This window comes from Coregonus lavaretus (genome assembly GCF_964263955.1).
Source record: "Coregonus lavaretus genome assembly, chromosome: 34".
Lineage (NCBI taxonomy): Eukaryota > Metazoa > Chordata > Actinopteri > Salmoniformes > Salmonidae > Coregonus > Coregonus lavaretus.
Genome location: NC_140021.1, coordinates 10300671 through 10322420, shown reverse-complemented (window position 1 = coordinate 10322420; position 21750 = coordinate 10300671). Strand labels below are relative to the sequence as shown.

At 42.4% G+C, this 21750-nt stretch overlaps 2 protein-coding genes across 2 annotated transcripts; one reads left to right on the top strand and one right to left on the bottom strand.

Annotated features, from left to right (window-relative positions):
- Positions 1-5002: 5002 nt before the first annotated feature.
- Positions 5003-12011, top strand: trim55b (tripartite motif containing 55b; the record flags this gene model as incomplete). The annotated part of the gene is made up of 8 exons (XM_084152101.1): positions 5003-5122; positions 5786-5955; positions 9459-9642; positions 9886-9981; positions 10594-10827; positions 10939-10961; positions 11134-11258; positions 11842-12011. 8 exons carry the CDS (start codon positions 5003-5005, stop codon positions 12009-12011), a joined length of 1122 nt encoding a protein of 373 aa, XP_084008227.1.
- Positions 12012-17141: 5130 nt separating this feature from the next.
- Positions 17142-17615, bottom strand: LOC311109139 (corticoliberin-like; the record flags this gene model as incomplete). The annotated part of the gene is made up of 1 exon (XM_084151960.1): positions 17142-17615. The coding sequence occupies one exon, from the start codon at positions 17613-17615 to the stop codon at positions 17142-17144; it is 474 nt and encodes a 157-aa protein (XP_084008086.1).
- Positions 17616-21750: the final 4135 nt, after the last annotated feature.

The following is a 21750-nucleotide window of genomic DNA, read 5'->3' as shown; positions in this document are numbered from 1 at the left end:
AGCAATCTTCTGTTTTAAAATGTTTTATATTGCCTTTATACGCATTAAAATTTCTAATGCAACGTCCTCCAAATGCAAGACATCCTCCAGTGATGTCAGAATCTTTACTTTTGAAAAACAATATCCCAACTATAAATACAGTAAAGTACACACACTAAAGGGTAAACAATAAATGTTTAACAAAATAGTGTTTTTTAGACAACTTTATAGGCATTCAAGGTGTTGGTCTGATGGGAATCTGTGATGTAATCTTGCTTGAGGAACAATAGAGAACAAAAGAGGTGCGCCCCCACTTGTGCTATGTCATGACTTACCTGGACCACCTATTGAGATGTGTCTCTTGTTCAGTAAATCAGGTGTTACATGAAGTGAAAAGGAGAAGAGTGTCATTTGAAGAAAATAAAAATGAATGTATTTACATTCACATATCAAACTGTTTACACTAAATAGACCTAAAACAACTATCTAGGTTTGTTGCATGAAGAAATGAATAAATAGGTGTTGATCATGAAGCATGTAACTGCCGAGGTAGAATATTGAAAGTGGAACATTCAATTTTAAGTGTTTATCATCAGATTTTTTGTATTTTTGACTTCTCATCTCACAGGATATACAGTACCAGTCAAAAGTTTGGACACACCTACTCATTCAAGGGTTTTTCTCTATTTTTACTATTTTTTACATTGTATAATAATAGTTAAGACATCAAAACTATGAAATAACACATATGGAATCATGTAGTTACCAAAAAAAGTGTTAAACAAATCAAAATATATTTGAGATTTGAGATTCTTCAAATAGCCACCCTTTGCCTTGATGACAGCTTTGCACACTCTTGGCATTCTCTCAACCAGCTTCACCTGGAATGCTTTTCTAACAGTCTTGAAGGAGTTCCCATATATGCTGAGCACTTGTTGGCTGCTTTTCCTTCACTCTGCCGTCCGATTCATCCCAAACCATCTCAATTGGGTTGAGGTCAGGGGATTGGTGAGGCCAGGTCATCTGATGCAGCACTCCATCACTCTCCTTCTTGGTAAAATAGCCCTTACACAGCCTGGAAGTGTGTTGGTCATTGTCTTGTTGAAAACAAATGATAGTCCCACTAAACCCAAACCAGATGGGATTGCGTATTGCTGCAGAATGCCTTGAATTCTAAATAAATCTCAGACAGTGTCACCAGCAAAGTACCCCCACACCATCACACCTCCTCCTCCATGCTTTACGGTGGGAACTACACATGCGGAGATCATCCATTCACCCACACCGCGTCTCACAAAGACAGCGGTTTGAACAAAAAATTGCCAATTTGGACTCCAGACCAAAGGACAAATTTCCACCGGTCTATTGTCCATTGCTCGTGTTTCTTGAACCAAGCAGGTCTCTTCTTCTTATTGGTGTCCTTTAGTAGTGGTTTCTTTGCAGCAATTCGACCATGAAGGCCTGATTCACACAGTCCCCTCTGAACAGTTGATGTTGAGATGTGTCTGTTACTTGAACTCTGTGAAGCATTTATTTGGGCTGCAATTTCTGAGGCTGGTAACTCTAATGAACTTGTCCTCTGCAGCAGAGATAACTCTGGGTCTTCCATCCCTGTGGTGGTCCTCATGAGAGCCAGTTTCATCATAGCGCTTGATGTTTTTTGCGACTGCACTTGAAGAAACTTTCAAAGTTCTTGAAATGTTCCGTATTGACTGACCTTCATGTCTTAACGTAATGATGACTGTCGTTTCTCTTTGCTTATTTGAGCTGTTCATACCATAATATGGACTTGGTAATTTACCAAATAGGGCTATCTTCTGTATACCCCCACCCCACCCCACCTTGTCACAACACAACTGATTGGCTCAAACTCATTAAGACGGAAATTAATTCCACAAATTAACTTTTAAGAAGGCACAACTGTTAATTGAAATGCATTCCAGGTGACTACCTCATGAAGCTGGTTGCTAGAATGCCAAGAGTGTGCAAAGCTGTCATCAAGGCAAAGGGTGGCTATTTGAAGAATTACATTTACATTTTAGTCATTTAGCAGACGCTCTTATCCAGAGCGACTTACAGTTAGTGAATACATATTTTTTTTTGTTTTTTTACTGGCTCCCCGTGGGAATCGAACCCACAACCCTGGCGTTGCAAACGCCATGCTCTATCAACTGAGCTACATCCCTGCCGGCCATTCCCTCCCCTACCCTGGACGACGCTGGGCCAATTGTGCGCCGCCCATGAGTCTCCCGGTCGCGGCCGGCTGCGACAGAGCCTGGATACGAACCAGGATCTCTAGTGGCACAGTTAGCACTGCGATGCAGTGCCTTAGACCACTGCGCCACTCAGGAGTTTGTTTAACACTTTTTTTGGTAACTACATGATTCCGTATGTGTTATTTCATAGTGTTGATGTCTTCACTATTATTCTACAATGTAGAAAATAGTAAAAATAAAGAAATACCCTTGAATGAGTAGGCATGTCCAAACATTTGACTGATAGTGTAGATGCCTTGCTCTGTAAAACTAGTTTATCACAGTGGGTCCCTTCCTCTCCGGTAAAACCTATTTTGTCTGAGGGAATAAACGTTATTATAATAAAGAATGGAAGACAAAAAAATTCCAGAACTTGATTAAACTTGATTAAAACTTGTCATTATTGTTTTAAGTACAGTGTACCAACTTCTGAGGGAATAAACTCTCTCATGTTTATTTTAATAAACAGAGTTAACTTTGTTATCATATGATTCAAGTTTTAAGGACAGTGTAAAAAGTATTGTAAATAATCATGTGTCCCTGGGTGGGATTGAACCATGTCAAATTTTTTTTTGAAAAGGTAAAATAAGGTCACCAAAATCACCAAACTACACAACTGGCCCTTTGCCGTGCATGTGTTGGTTTCTATGCTCAGGAAATATGCTGGGTAGATGGGTGGTTATAATGTATCTGAATGATTAGAATGTATTTGAGACGTGAATGTGCCTCTTATAGATCTGCACCTGCGGTATTTCCAGCGCAAGATACTACTTTTTGCACGAAATACTGTTCATGATTCTGATCACATATTCTGATACATTTTTATAAAGGTAAACATTATTTTAAAATGCCATAATACATCAATTAACCTCATTATACTCAAATGATAAATGTATACCACTATTCTTCATTGACATAGCTGGATTAATAAGTGGTTAACCGGTATATCCATATGGGGAATTAGTTCAAATTGTAGCGCGCTTGCTTAGCATGCGAGAGGTAGCGGGATCGATGCCCGCATTCTCCAGGGTTATTTATTCAACTGTTTCAGGGCGACCCCCACATTTTTAGCTAAAAAGGCTTGCCTGTTTTGCATGTTATTTTGGCATTAATGCGTGTCACATATCAGTTTGCAAACAATAAAAAAAATAAAAATAATAATCACTGAGTTAATAAAGCCACATACAAACATGTTTTTTTTTTTTGCTTTCTTGGGTAAGGCAGCTCCAAAATGCTGCCTTACCCAAGAATGTCTTGTATGCTGCTGCATAAATGATGTAATATGCCATGGAGATATGTATACTGTAGCTAAGAAAGTAATACTAAGTGTATGTTGTGTAGTAAGCTGTTAGTAGCTCATGTGTCTCACCCTAATTATTTGGTATATTTCCCCCTCATAACGTAGCCTACTGTTCTGACTTGGTGGTGCACATGTAGCCTATAACCTGTTTTAGAGAAATGTAATCATCCAATATTGTAAGAGCTTTCATTGTCTGCTTATATGCCCCCTTTATTTATAATACAGTTCTGACTTGGTGTACAGGGAGAACACTGTAAGAACGGCCCATGTTCTGAATTCTGTTGCTGTACATTTCAAAAGTGCTAAACAAATAGTTATATTGACTACGTCCGACGAGGTTGTTTTTAATGAGCTCAGATTCTCAGTTTGTCAGTTTGTCGTTTCGATCATTTGTGCGGTATTAAAAAAGATTCTGCTAAAGTCTACAGTCATATAAAATGAACAAAGAATAGCATGAACTCTGTTTAGAAAAGCCCCCCCCCCCCCCCCCCCCCATGTGTGCAACTTCTGTAAGTGCCTCTACTCTACTGCTCTATGCCACTACGCATGATATGCATGCAATGCTTTATTATAAAGCTTTTTTTTTTTTTTTTTTATTCCGGTACCTCAGAGCCTCCCAGGTCAGCCCCCTCTCGTGCACACTTTTTGTCGCAGTTGTAAATGAGAACCTGTTCTCAACTGGCTTACCTGGTTAAATAAAGGTGAAATAAAAAAAAATAAAAAATAAATTGTTTCGGCACCTCCCGATTTACAACTTAAGCACTGACCCTAACCTTAACCCCTAACCTTAACCTTTAGCCTAGCTAACGTTAGCCACTTAGCTAATGTTAGTGTTAGCCACCTAGCCACCTAGCTAACGTTAGCAACAACAAATTGGAATTTGTAACATATTGTACGTATTGCAATTCGTAACATACTGTATCATATGAATTGTAATTCGTAACATATCATATGAAATGGATGATGGACATCCACAAATTAATACATACCATACGAAACGTAACATATACTAATTGGATTGTCCCGGATTTACGTTTACTATGTTGCGTACCCCAAACACTTTTGTTATACATTGATATTAGCATATAGGCTAACAGTTTGATGACACACGTGTACAGCTTTACATTAAATAGGGTCAGCTTGTAGACTATAGGCCTACTGCGAGGAATCATCAGCTGCTCAAGCCCTAACTGGTATCAGTTTCATATATGGGCAAGTAAACATGGCAACCTTTGACGTGACACTTTCTAAAAACAGCCCTGACACCCGCTCGAGCTGCCAGATTGGGGGCCACGTGATACTCTGTATGAGAAACAGCTTGAACCAGTGGTCCTTCTTTTCAACCTCACTCCGAAATAAGCGGCTTGGGATGTTATAATGCCGAATTAACCGTTGCCTATTGTTCATTTGACACTGTTGATACAATTTTAACGTCTTAACGGAGTGGGTGTATCAGAAGAGAAATGTCATGGATAACTTGGAGAAGCAGCTGATTTGTCCCATCTGCCTGGAAACATTTACCAAACCAGTGGTCATCTTACCGTGTCAACACAACCTCTGTAGAAAGTGTGCCAATGATATCTTTCAGGTAAAGTAGGCCTGCAATTACATTGGAGTATTGGAAAGTATTTTAGGACAGACTAGTATGTGATAGACCTATAGATTAAACTGTGTCTACGCTATTATCCATAGACTATTTCTGTTTGTCTATATCTATAACAACTAGTTTGACTGTATATTGGGGGATATTGTTTTTGCTTGTTTCTTGTCTAGGCACAGGCTACAGGTGTAGGATCTTAATTGTATCACCCTTTTGTTGCAGGGGATTTCCTGCACAGCAAGAAATGCAAACTTGTAGTGTATTCAATGTTTAAAAGGCTTTTAAAGATTGTAATTTCCACTTTACATTTTCAGACTTGATTTGCCCTTACCAAAAATGTATCAACCCCTACAACAATGTCCAATAATTATAATCCACACAATAATTCAAATTTCCTGTTGCTGCAGGGTCAAATTAAGATCCCACATCTGTATGTACTGTAGCCTACACCAGATCCTCTGTATTGTTCTCATTTTATGCTTTGTATTATCTTGTTGCCACGAGCCATTGCAGTGTTCAATCTCAGCTTTGTACATCCATGTAATTTTGTGTAGCCTCAAATGTGACTACAGTTTTCACATGAAATAGTAGGCATAAGCAATAATAGGTGTTACATTTGGTCTACATTTTAATATGTTCCATCCTGTCTAGGCCTCCAACCCATATCTCCCAACCAGAGGGGGGTCCGTGACCTCTGGTGGCCGTTTCCGGTGCCCGTCCTGCAGGCACGAGGTGGTCCTGGACCGCCATGGGGTCTATGGGCTCCAGAGGAACCTGCTGGTGGAGAACATCATTGACATGTTCAAACAGGAGTCCACCAGGTGAGAGAGTCGTACACTATAGGAGTCCAAAGGAAAAATAGTACTTCCGGTACATGGACTTCGCTTTCCAACCCAGGTGCATGAACAGATGAGCAAACTGGGGGGAAACTATGTGCTCCATGTACTCGCTAGCTTGTTACAGGGTTCAGTACAGTTCTTATTACAGTAATCATTAAAAAAAGTAATTATTAAAGAAAGTAACCACCACCACCACCATCATCACTACCATAAGTGGCCCAATTTGCAGGATCCTACTATACCACAGACTGAAAGCACAGACATCCAGTTACTCCATTTTGTGAGTTTTGGCCTGAATTCATTTCTATGTGTAATTTCCTTAGCTTTCCATATTCACTGTTCCATTACCAGGGTTTAAACTACTTCCAATATGTCACTGAATTTCTTACAAGAAGACGGAACAGTGAATTCTAAAAGTAGGTCAGTTAGGGCATTGAACAGTGAGATACTCATAATGATAGCAATGTGACATTTTCTCTTCTGATAGATATATAAAAAACTCATACACCTACATGCAAAACGTGTTAAAACCTTGCTGTTGAAATTTGATATTTTTCCTGAGTCCTCACCGCATGACCTGACCACGACAAATCTGGGCCTTAAACTTCTCTAGTCATGTCATGTTCTCAGGAAAAGGTCCTGGTGCCACTCATACTGAATGATTTCTTCAATACTTACTACTTTTTTCACCTTGTGTACTAGACTTCCAGACTGCCTTATAAAGACACATGGTGGCTGGTGAACGTGACTAGTAGTAGTTTCGAAACTAGAGTTGATAAACAAATAATGATGATGTTCTTTAACCGGGCGGCAGGTAGCCTAGCTGTTAAGAGCGGGGGTTTGAATCCCTGAGCCGACTAGGTGAAAAATCTGCCAATGTGCCCTCGAGCAAGGCACTTCACCCTAATTGCTCTGGAGTGTCTACTAAATGACTAAAATGTAGATGTTCTCCCTCCAGGAGCCACAGCGATGACAACAGCTGGAGCTAAATACAGTCAAGGAAGTACGTAGGTCACAAACATTGCATTTACATGAAGGATTACTGTTTATATTTAACTCCTGTTAAAATAGGTGTCAGGGTTTTCTAGTGAGAGTGTCATCTTATCTTTTATTACATTTACATTTACGTCATTTAGCAGACACTCTTATCCAGAGCGACTTACAAATTGGTGCATTCAACTTATGATAGCCAGTGGGACAACCACTTTTTTTTTTTTTATGGGGGTGGGGGAAGAAGGATTACTTTATACTATTCCAGGTATTCCTTAAAGAGGTGGGGTTTCAAGTGTCTCCGGAAGGTGGTCAGTGACTCCGCTGTCCTGGCGTCGTGCGGGAGCTTGTTCCACCATTGGGGTGCCAGAGCAGCGAATAGCTTTGACTGGGCTGAGCGGGAACTGTGCTTCCGTAGAGGTAGGGGAGCTAGCAGGCCAGAGGTGGATGAACGCAATGCCCTCGTTTGGGTGTAGGGTCTGATCAGAGCCTGAAGGTAAGGAGGTGCCGTTCCCCTCACAGCTCCATAGGCAAGCACCATGGTCTTGTAGTAGATGCGAGCCTCAACTGGAAGCCAGTGGAGTGTGCGGAGGAGCGGGGTGACATGAGAGAACTTGGGAAGGTTGAACTGCTTTGTGGTGGGTGTTTGGTGCTATAAGAATGCATGAGATGAACGTGTTGCATTTAAGCAGGGTTGGGTAGGTTACTTTCTAAATGTAATCTGTTAGTTACTAGTTAACCTGTCCAAAATGTGTATTAGTAACGGAACTTTTGGATTACCCAAATTGAGTAATGTCATCTCATTACTTTCACTTAGAAGAAGATAAAAAGGATCCATCAAACGCATTTGGTGTCATCATAGTGGTCTCTGATTGGTGGTCATCATTTGGTGTCATCATAGTGGTCTCTGATTGGTGGTCATCATTTGGTGTCATCATAGTGGTCTCTGATTGGTGGTCATCATTTGGTGTGTCATCATAGTGGTCTCTGATTGGTGGTCATCATTTGGTGTCATCATAGTGGTCTCTGATTGGTGGTCATCATTTGGTGTGTCATCATAGTGGTCTCTGATTGGTGGTCATCATTTGGTGTCATCATAGTGGTCTCTGATTGGTGGTCATCATTTGGTGTGTCATCATAGTGGTCTCTGATTGGTGGTCATCATTTGGTGTCATCATAGTGGACTCTGATTGGTGGTCATCATTTGGTGTCATCATAGTGGTCTCTGATTGGTGGTCATCATTTGGTGTCATCAGAGTGGTCTCTGATTGGTGGTCATCATTTGGAGTCATCATAGTGGTCTCTGATTGGTGGTCATCATTTGGTGTGTCATCATAGTGGTCTCTGATTGGTGGTCATCATTTGGTGTCATCATAGTGGTCTCTGATTGGTGGTCATCATTTGGTGTCATCATACTGGTCTCTGATTGGTGGTCATCATTTGGTGTCATCATAGTGGTCTCTGATTGGTGGTCATCATTTGGTGTCATCATACTGGTCTCTGACTTGTGGTCAGACTCGCTCAGGTGGAACAAACTTAAACTTGCGCCTTAAACCGAATGGTGTCATAATGCTTTTTTTCCTCAAACATCCTTTCTGAATTTAAATCCAATAAGTAATCATCTAGTTTTTCAAAAGTATCTGTTATCGGATTACAATATTTTTGCTGGTAACGTAACTGATTACAGTTACAGTTTTTTGTAATCAGATTACATGTAACTGATTAAATGCTTTTAAGAATAGGAGCCCCGAGGCCCCTAGCTCTCTACTGTCCTGTATCCGACATCACGCTTAACGCTTCAGACTTTATTTATGAGACACAACTCTCTTCCGCTTGACACAGAGAGAGGGATGGAATGGAGGAGAGGGGTGCTCTGTGTATTTGAGGACACTCACAGAGAGAAAGAGAAAGAAGGAAAGCTTCCTGTGTATTTTTGAGTGTTTGCTAGTTTGAAAGAGAGGGCCTGCGTATAGATAGTGGAGTAGGGGACCTCTAGCACAACAGAGAAAGAGAGCGTGAGGAGTAGAAGAGGGTCATGTTGTGTGTCTCCTTGTGTTGTGTTGGGAGTTGGAGGCAGTGTATCTGTCACTCGGCCGCTGGTGCCCATATGAACCCATAGCCCCACAGTGAGTCAGAGGGGTGATTCGGTTGGCAAGAGGTTTCCGGTACAAGACATTCACACAATGATATACTTCCAACTGACGTGGTGTGTGGTGTGTGTGTGTGTAGTGTGTGTGTGGTGTGTGTGTGTGGAGGAAGGATGACTAATGCCTGAATGACACACACCACACTTAGATACTGTCTGTACAGATGCTCATGGCTCAGGATGTGATGTTACCTATCATGACCTTGTGACTGCATGGTGGGGTGTTCAGTTATCATGGGCAGGCAGCCTGAATCAAACCAAACTGATCAGGAGAGGAAGCCACTATACTATTACAGTAAGACACACCCGTAGTGTTGGGAGTCTCAGCATGTCTCCTTCCCCCCTCCAGCAGCCCTAGGCCAGCGGCCCCAGAGAGGACGGAGGAGTGGGCCATGTGCCAAGAGCACGAGAATGAGAAGATCAACATCTACTGTGTGACCCACAGCGTGCCCACCTGCTCCATGTGCAAGGTGTTTGGAGCCCACAAGGACTGTGAGGTGGCGCCGCTCAAAAGCATCTACCAGACACAGAAGGTGAGGACTGACTGATGTAGGAAAACATCTTCTTGAAGAGATGTACAGTACAGTAGGTCAAATGGGAAAGTTGCCTCCTGAGTATATGTCAGTGTATTGCAACTCACTCAGTGACTGATGCGTCTTGGCTTCTCGTTGTGTGTGTGTGTGTGTGTGTGTGTGTGTGTGTGTGTGTGTGTGTGTGTGTGTGTGTGTGTGTGTGTGTGCGCGTGCCCGTGCGTGTGCGTGCTGTTGCGGCCACAGACAGAGTTGACTGACGGGATAGCAATGATGGTGGGGAACAATGACAGGATCCAGGGCATCATCAGTCAGTTAGAGGAGACCTGCCGGACCATAGAGGTGAGTGGCCCAGTGTGGCAGCACCTGTCTTTCTGTCTCTGTCTGTCTCTTACACAGCCAGCCAACTGAAACCAGGATGTTACTGTAATCAGCCCTCCCACCCCACCCTCCACAGACACATACACACACACACTTAGAAAAATTACTAGGTGTTCTACTGCTTGTTTGTTTCTGTCACTCACACAAATAAACTAGTAAGGTTCCAGAGATACCTTCTCCTCCCTCACACATACCAAGAAACACACAGAAATGATTCTGCCTTCCGACTCGCTCACACTGAGAAACCAGGAGGAGAATTGATGGGGCGAGAGTAGACACCCCTGATGTGCACACGCACAACACACACACACACGCACAACACACACACACATTCACACACACACACAACACACACACATTCACACACACACACTGGAGTTGATGAGCTAGCTAGTAGCTGTACTGGGGAGGAAGCTGGAGCGGCTCCAGTCCCCTCTGTGTCACCCTTGGTGGTGTTACCCAGGATTGCCATGCAGAGCTGGGTCGTGTTCACTAGGCACGGAACAGGAGAAAACGCTTGTGTGTGCACGTGTCCATCTGTCCGTCCGTGTGTGTGTGGTTGCCTGTGTACAGGAGAACGGTAGGAGGCAGAAGTCCCAGCTGTGTGAGAAGTTTGACCATCTGTACGCTGTATTGGAAGAGAAGAAGAGGGACTTAAGTTCGAAGTTGGCGGCCAAGCAGGAAGAGAAGCTGAACTACATCCACGGTTTAACCAAGAAGTATAAAGAGCACCTGGAGCTGAGCAGTAAGGCTGTAGAGACAGGCATACAGACCATGGAGGAGCCAGAGATGGCCGTCTTCTTACAGGTGACTGACACAAACACACTCCCTCAACATTCAGGCTTGAATCGTGATTTAAGTTTCACATACTGTAAATAAGGAATTTATAGTAACCCTTCCCATTTCTTTGTCTTACAGACTGCAAAAGACCTACTGAAAAAGTGAGTACATTTGCTGCCTAACACTGATTCTTGATCAAACAAAGTGTGTTTCATGTACCACATTATTTACAGATCTATAGAGACCACACGCAATAAGGGAAGCCTGACTCTCCGTGTGTGTGTGTGTGTGTGTGTGTGTGTGTGTGTGTGTATGTGTGTGTGTGTGTGTCAGGATTGATGAGGCGTCGAGCACTTCTCACCTGGATAAGGTGGAGCGTGGATATGAGGCGATGGATCACTACACCATCAACTTCTCGAGAGAGGGCAGGGCCCTGCGTAACATCAACTTCATCTCCGGTAGGAAGAGTTGGCAGTGAAGCGTCTTATTAGACCTGGGCGATACGGACAAAAATCCATATCGCGATAAATTACCTGAATTGATGTGATAATGCAATGAACCGATACGTTTCTAACATTAATGTGCGCCACAGTTTTATTGATTTATTATTCTTTAAACTACTACTACTAGTTTAGTGGTTGTAGCCATCAATTGTCCCATTAACAATCACCCATATTAGCAAACATTTCATTTCAAACTTCACATTTCTCTAGTATAGGCTACTTATCATAATGAACGATATCAGCAAAATGCCTGGGATAAGTGATCTGTATGGTCGGTGTGGATAATTTTCGGTTTATCATCCCAGCTCTAGGTCTTCTTGAGTCTCTCTGTGTCTGCCCCTGCACACAGAGGCTCTGTCATTGTCAACATCTCAGGTCCTAGAGGGATGGGGGGTGCATCACAATTGTCTTGTGTGGTTTCCTTTCCTTGTTTCCTGTCTGTCGTCTTTATTAATCTGAAAACAGGCTAGGTGAAAGCAATATGAAGCTTTCCATGGGCGCTGTTTTTTTTCTTCTTCATTTATCCCTCTGTCTATAGATGACGAAGATGAGTATGAGGAGGTAGATGGTGGAGAAGCGGAGGGCGAGGCTGGAGTAGAGACACAGGCTGGAGTAGGAGGAGGAACCGCAACACCTGCCCAGCTTCCATCCCTGCCCCCTCAACTCAGCCAACCACAGAGCGCAGCCAAGCTTGCTGCCTCAACCTAACCATCAGCCATTTGCCCAGACCCACCTAAGCCCCACAGATACTTTCTGCAGGAGTAGGATGACGTTGTCTCTACACGCTGATCTAATGTCCATTTTGAGTTTTTCCTCTAATGCAGGGTTCCCCAATTGGCAGGCCGCAGGCCAAAAAGACTGTAAAAAAACACCAGAAAATCAGCTCCAAGTGATTTTAATTTGGGAAATCTGTTCCAAAGTATTCCCACGCATTATATATATATATATATATATATATATATATATATATATATATATATATATATATATATATATGATCGTATACAAATGTAAGCAAGGCTTGAAATGATAATGTTTTAGTCAAGTATTATGTCTGTTTGGGCTTCTTGCGGTCAATTTGCAGTCTACAAATTATTTGTAATTAAGTTCCAGCCCCCTGACCATCTACAGTGGGGAAAAAAGTATTTAGTCAGCCACCAATTGTGCAAGTTCTCCCACTTAAAAAGATGAGAGAGGCCTGTCATTTTCATCATAGGTACACGTCAACTATGACAGACAAAATGAGATTTTTTTTCCAGAAAATCACATTGTAGGATTTTTAATGAATTTATTTGCAAATTATGGTGGAAAATAAGTATTTGGTCAATAACAAAAGTTTCTCAATACTTTGTTATATACCCTTTGTTGGCAATGACACAGGTCAAATGTTTTCTGTAAGTCTTCACAAGGTTTTCACACACTTTTGCTGGTATTTTGGCCCATTCCTCCATGCAGATCTCCTCTAGAGCAGTGATGTTTTGGGGCTGTCGCTGGGCAACACGGACTTTCAACTCCCTCCAAAGATTTTCTATGGGGTTGAGATCTGGAGACTGGCTAGGCCACTCCAGGACCTTGAAATGCTTCTTACGAAGCCACTCCTTCGTTGCCCGGGCGGTGTGTTTGGGATCATTGTCATGCTGAAAGACCCAGCCACGTTTCATCTTCAATGCCCTTGCTGATGGAAGGAGGTTTTCACTCAAAATCTCACGATACATGGCCCCATTCATTCTTTCCTTTACACGGATCAGTCGTCCTGGTCCCTTTGCAGAAAAACAGCCCCAAAGCATGATGTTTCCACCCCCATGCTTCACAGTAGGTATGGTGTTCTTTGGATGCAACTCAGCATTCTTTGTCCTCCAAACACGACGAGTTGAGTTTTTACCAAAAAGTTATATTTTGGTTTCATCTGACCATATGACATTCTCCCAATCCTCTTCTGGATCATCCAAATGCACTAGCAAACTTCAGACGGGCCTGGACATGTACTGGCTTAAGCAGGGGGACACGTCTGGCACTGCAGGATTTGAGTCCCTGGCGGCGTAGTGTGTTACTGATGGTAGGCTTTGTTACTTTGGTCCCAGCTCTCTGCAGGTCATTCACTAGGTCCCCCCGTGTGGTTCTGGGATTTTTGCTCACCGTTCTTGTGATCATTTTGACCCCACGGGGTGAGATCTTGCGTGGAGCCCCAGATCGAGGGAGATTATCAGTGGTCTTGTATGTCTTCCATTTCCTAATAATTGCTCCCACAGTTGATTTCTTCAAACCAAGCTGCTTACCTATTGCAGATTCAGTCTTCCCAGCCTGGTGCAGGTCTACAATTTTGTTTCTGGTGTCCTTTGACAGCTCTTTGGTCTTGGCCATAGTGGAGTTTGGAGTGTGACTGTTTGAGGTTGTGGACAGGTGTCTTTTATACTGATAACAAGTTCAAACAGGTGCCATTAATACAGGTAACGAGTGGAGGACAGAGGAGCCTCTTAAAGAAGAAGTTACAGGTCTGTGAGAGCCAGAAATCTTGCTTGTTTGTAGGTGACCAAATACTTATTTTCCACCATAATTTGCAAATAAATTCATTAAAAATCCTATAATGTGATTTTCTGGATTTTTTTTTCTCAATTTGTCTGTCATAGTTGACGTGTACCTATGATGAAAATTACAGGCCTCTCTCATCTTTTTAAGTGGGAGAACTTGCACAATTGGTGGCTGACTAAATACTTTTTTCCCCCACTGTAGTTGATGATCTCTGCCCTAATGGTTAAGGTTATGATTGGGAGAGGGGAAGCTGATCCGTGATCAGTGCCTATGGCCAACTTCTACCTGGAGCATACCTGCACAGGTGATAGACTGAGCCTTCTGGCACAAAACTCTCCTGGGACTTCCTCCCAAGTCTGTGGTTGGATGCAGCTGGATATGGACATGTTTTTGCCCAACATGAGTGCATTTCAGGACTTGGAGTCAGGAAGTTCACTAGGGGAATACTTTTTTGCCTGATTAAATTGATGTCTGAGTCTACCTATTTACAGAAAAAAAGAATGTGCTACCAGTGTTTAGTTTTTTCAAAATGAGATGTGGCTCATTTTAGAGTTCCCTCAGACTGAAATTGCAGCATTTTGCCTAAACAGCAGAGCTGAACTACATCATTAGAGAATATCATAGGCTGAACATCTCAAACAAGATGACTTTGCCTTTTATCTTTTTGTTTTTGATGAAAAAGTATTCCATGAAGGAACGCACGGGTGGTAAGATAAAACAAAATGATATTTGGTAACATTAGGACTTCACAAGGGAGAATAATATATCTAGGTTTTTCAATTACTGTAAGAGACAGCAAGCAGTCTTTTCTCATTTAAAAAAGAAAAAACGTTTTTAAGATGATATTTTGCCTGCATATTGTCACAGTGTACATTACGTTGCATGCATAAAGTGTGTGCATAAAACTTGTTTGGTCAGGTGTCCTTCTTCCTTAGTGCATAAAATCTGAATGCACCACTACTCCCTCCCTGTAGAAACCTTGTCTTCCAGCAGAGTATATAGACCATTATGGGCATGTAGGGCAAAGTCATTTCCGTTGGCCTCCAGCACCATTTCTCCATGAGATATTTCCCTTACGCCTCCCCTCCTTAGCAGTAAACAGGCATTAGTTCATAAGTCTTACTGCCTTAGTTCAACTAATGATGTCAGGGAGCTTGTTGCATAATCCATATACCTCCTTCCAGCCCAGTGGAGGGAGGGTGCGTGCGTGCGTGCGTGTGTGTGTGTGTGTGTGTGTGAGTGTGCGTGCGTGCGTGCGTGCATGCATGCGTGCATCTGTGAGGTGGATCTTGAGGTGGTGCTTTAACGTGTCTCACACACTGATCCATGTAGAGATAAATCTGATGCAGATATCAGACCTGAAAGAGGGATAGTCTGGTAAATCAGTTCAGTTTCTCCAAATGTCTTGAGTGGTGTTAGGATTGTTTCACAGCACATGTAGACAACTGATGTACTCTTTTCCTTTTGTATATTTCATGTCATCTCTTCAGTTTTATTAACCTGTTTCAACTGTCCATCTACTACATTTTACATTTACATTTTAGTCATTTAGCAGACGCTCTTATCCAGAGCGACTTACAGTTAGCACATACATTATTTTATCGAACCCACAACCCTGGCGTTGCAAACGCCATGCTCTACCAACTGAGCTACATCCCCTGCCGGCCATTCCCTCCCCTACCCTGGACGACGCTGGGCCAATTGTGCGTCGCCCCATGGGTCTCCCGGTCGCAGCCGGCTACGACAGAGCCTGGATTCGAACCAGGATCTCTAGTGGCACAGCTAGCACTGCGATGCAGTGCCTTAGACCACTGCGCCACTCGGGAGACATGCCTAGCCAGTCATAGTGCTCCCCCTCCCCCCAGACCTCCCCTGGTCTCTGAGGAAGTGATTTAACCAGCAGTTATTGAAACCAGATCCAGATCCATAATTTATGTCTCCATTCCAATCACGTTTGCGGCATAGTTCAGTGCAACCTTTACAACTTAGGCTCTGTGCTGTAATAAGCCCCCTGTTACTATGTAGGGCAGACAATGGACCTTGACTCACAGACACATCACTTGTTATATTTTGACCCCACGGCCTGGGTCAAGGATCAGGGCACACATACCACAATGCTCTCATCTCACAGAAGAAAGAGCTCATTTGGTGCCATTGAGCAAGTTCCTGGGTTGTTGTTGTCTTGTCACTAACGAAGCAGTGGCTTGGCCTGTGTAATGTGAGCAGCTACTTCATAGTAGAGTGCTTTGAAGTAGCAAGGTAGATTAAAAAATAATTAACCTTGTCTTGATCAATTTTGGTACACCAATCATGAGTAGGCTAATATGAATGCAATAACAATAAGTCATTTTACTAGAAAGTTATTATTATTTTTTTATTATGTTTCCATCTTTTGTGCGCCTGTTTCAGATTTGAGGCAGAGAGCTGATACTAAATCAGTTCAAAGGACAGGAAAAACTGTTAAAACATGTAGTTAAATCTGTGTGATTTAGAGTAATCTTACTTTTTTAATCTTTCTTTTTGGACTTATTTCTCACTGCATTGCAAATGGTATATCAACTATTGCCCTTGGTTTGAAAAGGACAGGTGCTGCTGTTCGATGCTCATGCAATTAGACATATGCAGGAATCTAAGAAACGCTCTTGCTCTGTCCTCACACTTTCTTCTGTTGTACTGACTACTGTAAATTATACAGAAAATCCTGTTTAGGTTTTTTTGCCGGACACTTCAGATCAGTGAAAGGTTTGTGTGCAGTATTTAAACAAAACCAAATTTAGATTCAAATGTTTTCAAGGTTATAACTATTATGGGCAATAAACTGTCGAATGTAAAAATATCCACAGAAAAGTGCAAACATAACTTTTCAGATTTTATTGAAAAATATAAATATAAGACATTCTCTTGCACAACAAAAATTGACTGGTTGCTCATAAGTTTATTAACAAACTTAAATAACATAACATACAATAAAACTTAATTTCCTAAGCCTATAAGGTCTACCCCAAAAATATTTTCATATCTTAAAGAAAGAGTGACTGAATCGTGTATATGCTACAGTTTTGATTGAGCACTTTAACAACAGTAGCCTAATATAAATTAATAGGACATAGTTTATCTTGCATGATATAGGCTACAATCTGATAATTACACAAGTCATGTACAAGCCCATTTAGTCTACATCGTTGGAAGTTAAAGCTATAAAATAAATCATTATAAACAAAGATGGAAAAGCAGCACTATGGTATAGAATATTGTGTGTTTTGTGCTAAACGTAAAAACAAATATTTGGCGGACGGATGGATGTAGTTTTCATTTCCCGAAGATCTCCATCATTTTTCTGTTGCTATGGGCTTGTTGCTGTAACTGTTCAGCTCTGGACATCTCCATCATCTGTCGGAGCATGTGGAACGTGAGATCTAGAGATATCGGCGGGTCGTCGGACCTCCTCCCCCTCTCCATCGAGTCGTCGAGCTGGTTCGCAAAGCCGCTGATGAACCTACTGATGTCCCCAACTTTGCCTTGTAGAAGGCGCTGCGTCAGCTGGAGCTGCAGGGCTCTGTTGTAGACCGCTGGGGAGCCCTCGGGGTTGCGGTTCCCGTTGCCCAGTCGGATGTAGTACTCCTCTCCGAGCCGCGTCAGGAGGGGAAGAAACTGTTGCTGCGCGTCGGGCTGTGGCGCGGTGGCGCGTTCGACATCGCCAGGGCTCTCGACAGCCCTACAATCATAGCGCGGTAAGAAAGCAACGAGCAGAACCACGGTGGTGACAAGTAAATTGAGCTTCATGTCAGGGGATCAACGGGAATCTGAGGAAGGAAGGAGCCAATTAACTTCAAGTTTCCTCTCAATGATGATCATTTCTGCACAATACCTTGATGCGTAATTTGTGCGTAAAATGGAGAGGCATGCGATGAAGTTGCAGGATAATATAAAATAAATGTGTATGAGAATGAGAATACACTGTCTAGAATTTTTAACTCCGGTCATCTAGCATTATCGGACTAGGAATTTACAGCTAGAAAAAAAATTAAAAATATATGTAAATGCAAAGTAATCAAGTTAGTGTCCATAAATCCAGTGGTTGATGAAATGTCCACAAAATCACAAGGAGAGCTAGCAGAGAGAGACTATATGAGTTATGCGTGCATCTTTCAGTATCCATCAAGTTAATATGAAAAACTATGAACAGCTCTTCATGTTGAAGAAAAAATAACAGTATGATCTATGAATGGACTTGTTGCCAGCAGAAATGGTCTCATACCTTGAGTTGAGCCGTTGTGTGTCCCTGGAAGATTTTAGGTATTTGTCGAGAGCTGCCTTCCTCTTCCAGAAGTGTTGTATCAAGAAATTGGTATAAGGTGTTCTTCAAAGAAAGGACGGCAGTTTGGATTTATATAGCCAAGACCCGCGACAAGTGTCACGCTCTGAGCTCAGAGATTGCGTCTGCGCATGGGTGTAACTTGAATGAATGCATCTGTGAAAGTCTGGGGTAGTTTGAATGAGATGAGTCATAATGGTTGTGTGTGTGTGTGTGTGTGTGTGTGTGTGTGTGTGTGTGTGTCTGTGTCTGTGTGTGCGCGCGCGCTCAGAATACAACTTATATTTTCCAACACACAGACATGGATGTGGACATAATTGTTTGTCCATACCCACTAGGCACACACGTCAGTTCAACATCTAGTTTTGATTTACATTTGGTTGAGTTGTCAAACGTGAAATCAACAAAACATTTCACCATGTCATTGGATTTAGGTTAAAAGTTGGGTGAAAAAAAGACGGAATGCCCTTATGTTGATGACTTTTTGCAAATCCAATTAGTTTTCCACGTTGATTCAACGTCATAATCGATTTTTCTTTTGGTTGAAATGATGTGGAAACAACGTTGTTTCAACCTGTTTTTGCCCAGTGGGTAGTTGATCTTTATCTCAGTGGCTGATCTGTTCTACAGCAAAGAGGCCTGTATAATAATGTTATGCACAAGTGGTGTTCAGAAAATGGACAGAATTGTAATTTTGGTTGGGCACTTCTCATAATGAATCTCAGTCAGACAATCAAATGCCAGACTTTGTGCCCTGAATTATAAATTGGAAATAAAATAGTGCTGAATCTTGATTAATATTTATAACAGATAACGTCAGAGTACATTCTAAATTAACATAATTGTACTAATCAACTTCAAGAAGCACAGATGGGTCCGAAATGCACCTGCCCAATATTTCATGCCAATATGGTAATGTTCAGAATGCTATAGGAGCTTACTAGAGCTCAACTTGAAGAATGTATATGGCCATTTGAAGCACAGTCTGTGGATTACAGCTTCTCAACTGTTCTTAAACATGATTACACACCAACATAGATGTGCACTGCACAATGTAAACAAGGGACCCTTTCTCCCCCTATGACCTGGTTCCTCTCAAGGTCTCCTCCATACTTTACCGTGGGCAGAGATAGCATACATACATACTGCACTGCAGAGCAACACTCATCAATCTCAACTAAGCTATGGCATTACTGTTTGTTAACATTCTCCTAACGTCTCCAGATGACCTGCGTTGTATTCTGGAGGTGAACCTGCAAACATCTCAGTGTGTCACAGAGAGAGGGGCGTTCACCACCACCACCACCACCACCACCACTAGCAGCAGCAGCGTTTCTCAATGATTCATTACTGCTGCACACATGTACGTCACTAGCTCTGTCACTCCTGTCTCCCCCCCCCCCCCCCCCCCCCCCCCCCCCCAGGCCTCCAACTCACCCAGACAAGTGCCCGGCCTCAAGTGACGCTCTCAAGATGGAGTGTTTGATCCAAGTTTCACACTGACCGCCATTAGAATCCCAATCAGCTCCATAGAGATCACAGAGTCAAACTCTGCTGTTTTCATCTCTCTCTCTCTCTCTCTCTCTCTCTCTCTGCCATTCTCCTTCCACACACACTTAGATTATTTCCTATAGAAACCAGAAAATCCATCTTGCTGTTAGTGTGTAATTGTCCTTAAAATTTAGACATCTAGTCCTTAGACCCCCACATTTTGAGAAAAGGACAACCTTCTATGCCATGTCTTTCTCTGTCACGTCATTTAGACAACTGTGGTATGAAAAGCAGAGAAAACAATATTTCACATCTGTGGTTTACAAGGAACCCTAGGGACTAATGCAATGAAATAACATGAAAAGTTGGTTCTTTCCCAGAATAGCTTAATGTTATTACATTTGATAACAGCATCCATCTTGTGACTAAGGTGACGGTCTGACAGGATAACTGTAGAAAATGGGACAAGTGAGGATTTCCAGTTGCAGAACATAATTGCAAATTTGAACATGATGAGCTGAATCCGGCGTTATAGTGGTATTATAGTTGGAGACCCTAGCCTTCGAGTAATGTAGAAGAATCCCCCTCCTAGCTCTTTCATCCCTCATGTACAATACCTTCGCCTCTATTGACTGACTATAAATTTAACATTTTGGTGTATGTAGCCCAGAGTCCTGCTTAGAGTCCCTCAACACCCTGCCACGGAAAACGTCTAAGGCAATCACTGTCCCCTAGCATCTTCATCGTACTACACTGTGTGTAATAGTGATTTCCCCCTCTCTCCCCATCTCTTCCCCCCCTCTCCTCCAGGGGAGGTGTCAGGTCCCATCATAAGAAGCACATGCTGTCTGACAGAAATAGAACACACCACCATGTCAGACGGGGGAGTGAGTGATTTCGGTCATCAATGGGGGAGTTCGTTTTGCATGGCCTGGTGCCCCGTGTAGGTGGAGATTTCATGTTACGACCAATAGAATGGTCTAAAATTTGCAAACCCCGCCCAACCCGAGCAATGCAAAACAAACTCGCCCCATGTCACCTCACTGTCAAATCAACGTCCCCCCTCAACCAATCAATACACCATGTGATGCAACACAGGAAGGGCTCAAGGCCCGAATTATGAAATCACTAGCCATGCTTTCTTTAGTATGGTAGACGTTGACCCGACACAGTGGTGAGACTGACTACAAGGACATTACTATGGGAGACAGAGAGACACTGGCTCGCCGTAAGTCTTTGGAGAGCATCAGCACATTAAATGGCTTTAAGTGAGGACACTAATTCACCATGGCAACAGATGCCCCTTAAATTATGACCATTTTCTTTCATAATTGTCATGTGGAACAGACTGCAGGTACATGCACTTCACTGTGAAGTGGTGCCACACTAATAACTGGATTGCTAGATTTACTACCCCTGGTACCAGCCGCCACAGTCAGTGTTGGGGTCGACTTGAAGGAACTCATCTCAATGAAGGAGGCGACGGTGGCCTCATAAATGACTGTTAACAGGTACTCCTCCCATTGCTTCTATATGGGGTGGCTGCACCTTCATGGGCAAAGCTCATGTGTCCAGGAGATAGGGAGAGCAGTGATACCGCCTGTTGAAAAACAGACATGGATTGAATTCAGATATTCTAATGTAATTTAATGAGGTACTAGAAGTGGGGAACACTAGTGGTAGACTCTGACATCTATTTTACAGAGGAGTGGGAAGACAAATAGGCCGAAACGTTAGTGGCCAGACGTTTACCACCTATTTGGTATTACTGCCAATAAATGGATCTTGGTTTATTTAATGACTAATATAAAAATCAAATCAAATCAAATCCCATTTTCTTCGTCACATACACGTGTTTAGCAGATGTTATAGCGGGTGTAGCGAAATGCTTGTGCTTCTAGCTCCGACAGTGCAGTAATATCTAACAATTACACAACATATACCCAATACTCACAAAACTAGTAAGGAATGGGATTTAAGAATACAGTATATACATATATGGACAAGCAATGACAGAGCGACATGGACTAAGATACAGTAGAATATTATAGAATAGAATGCAGTATATACATATGAGATGAGTAGTGCAAGATATGTAAACATTATTAAAGT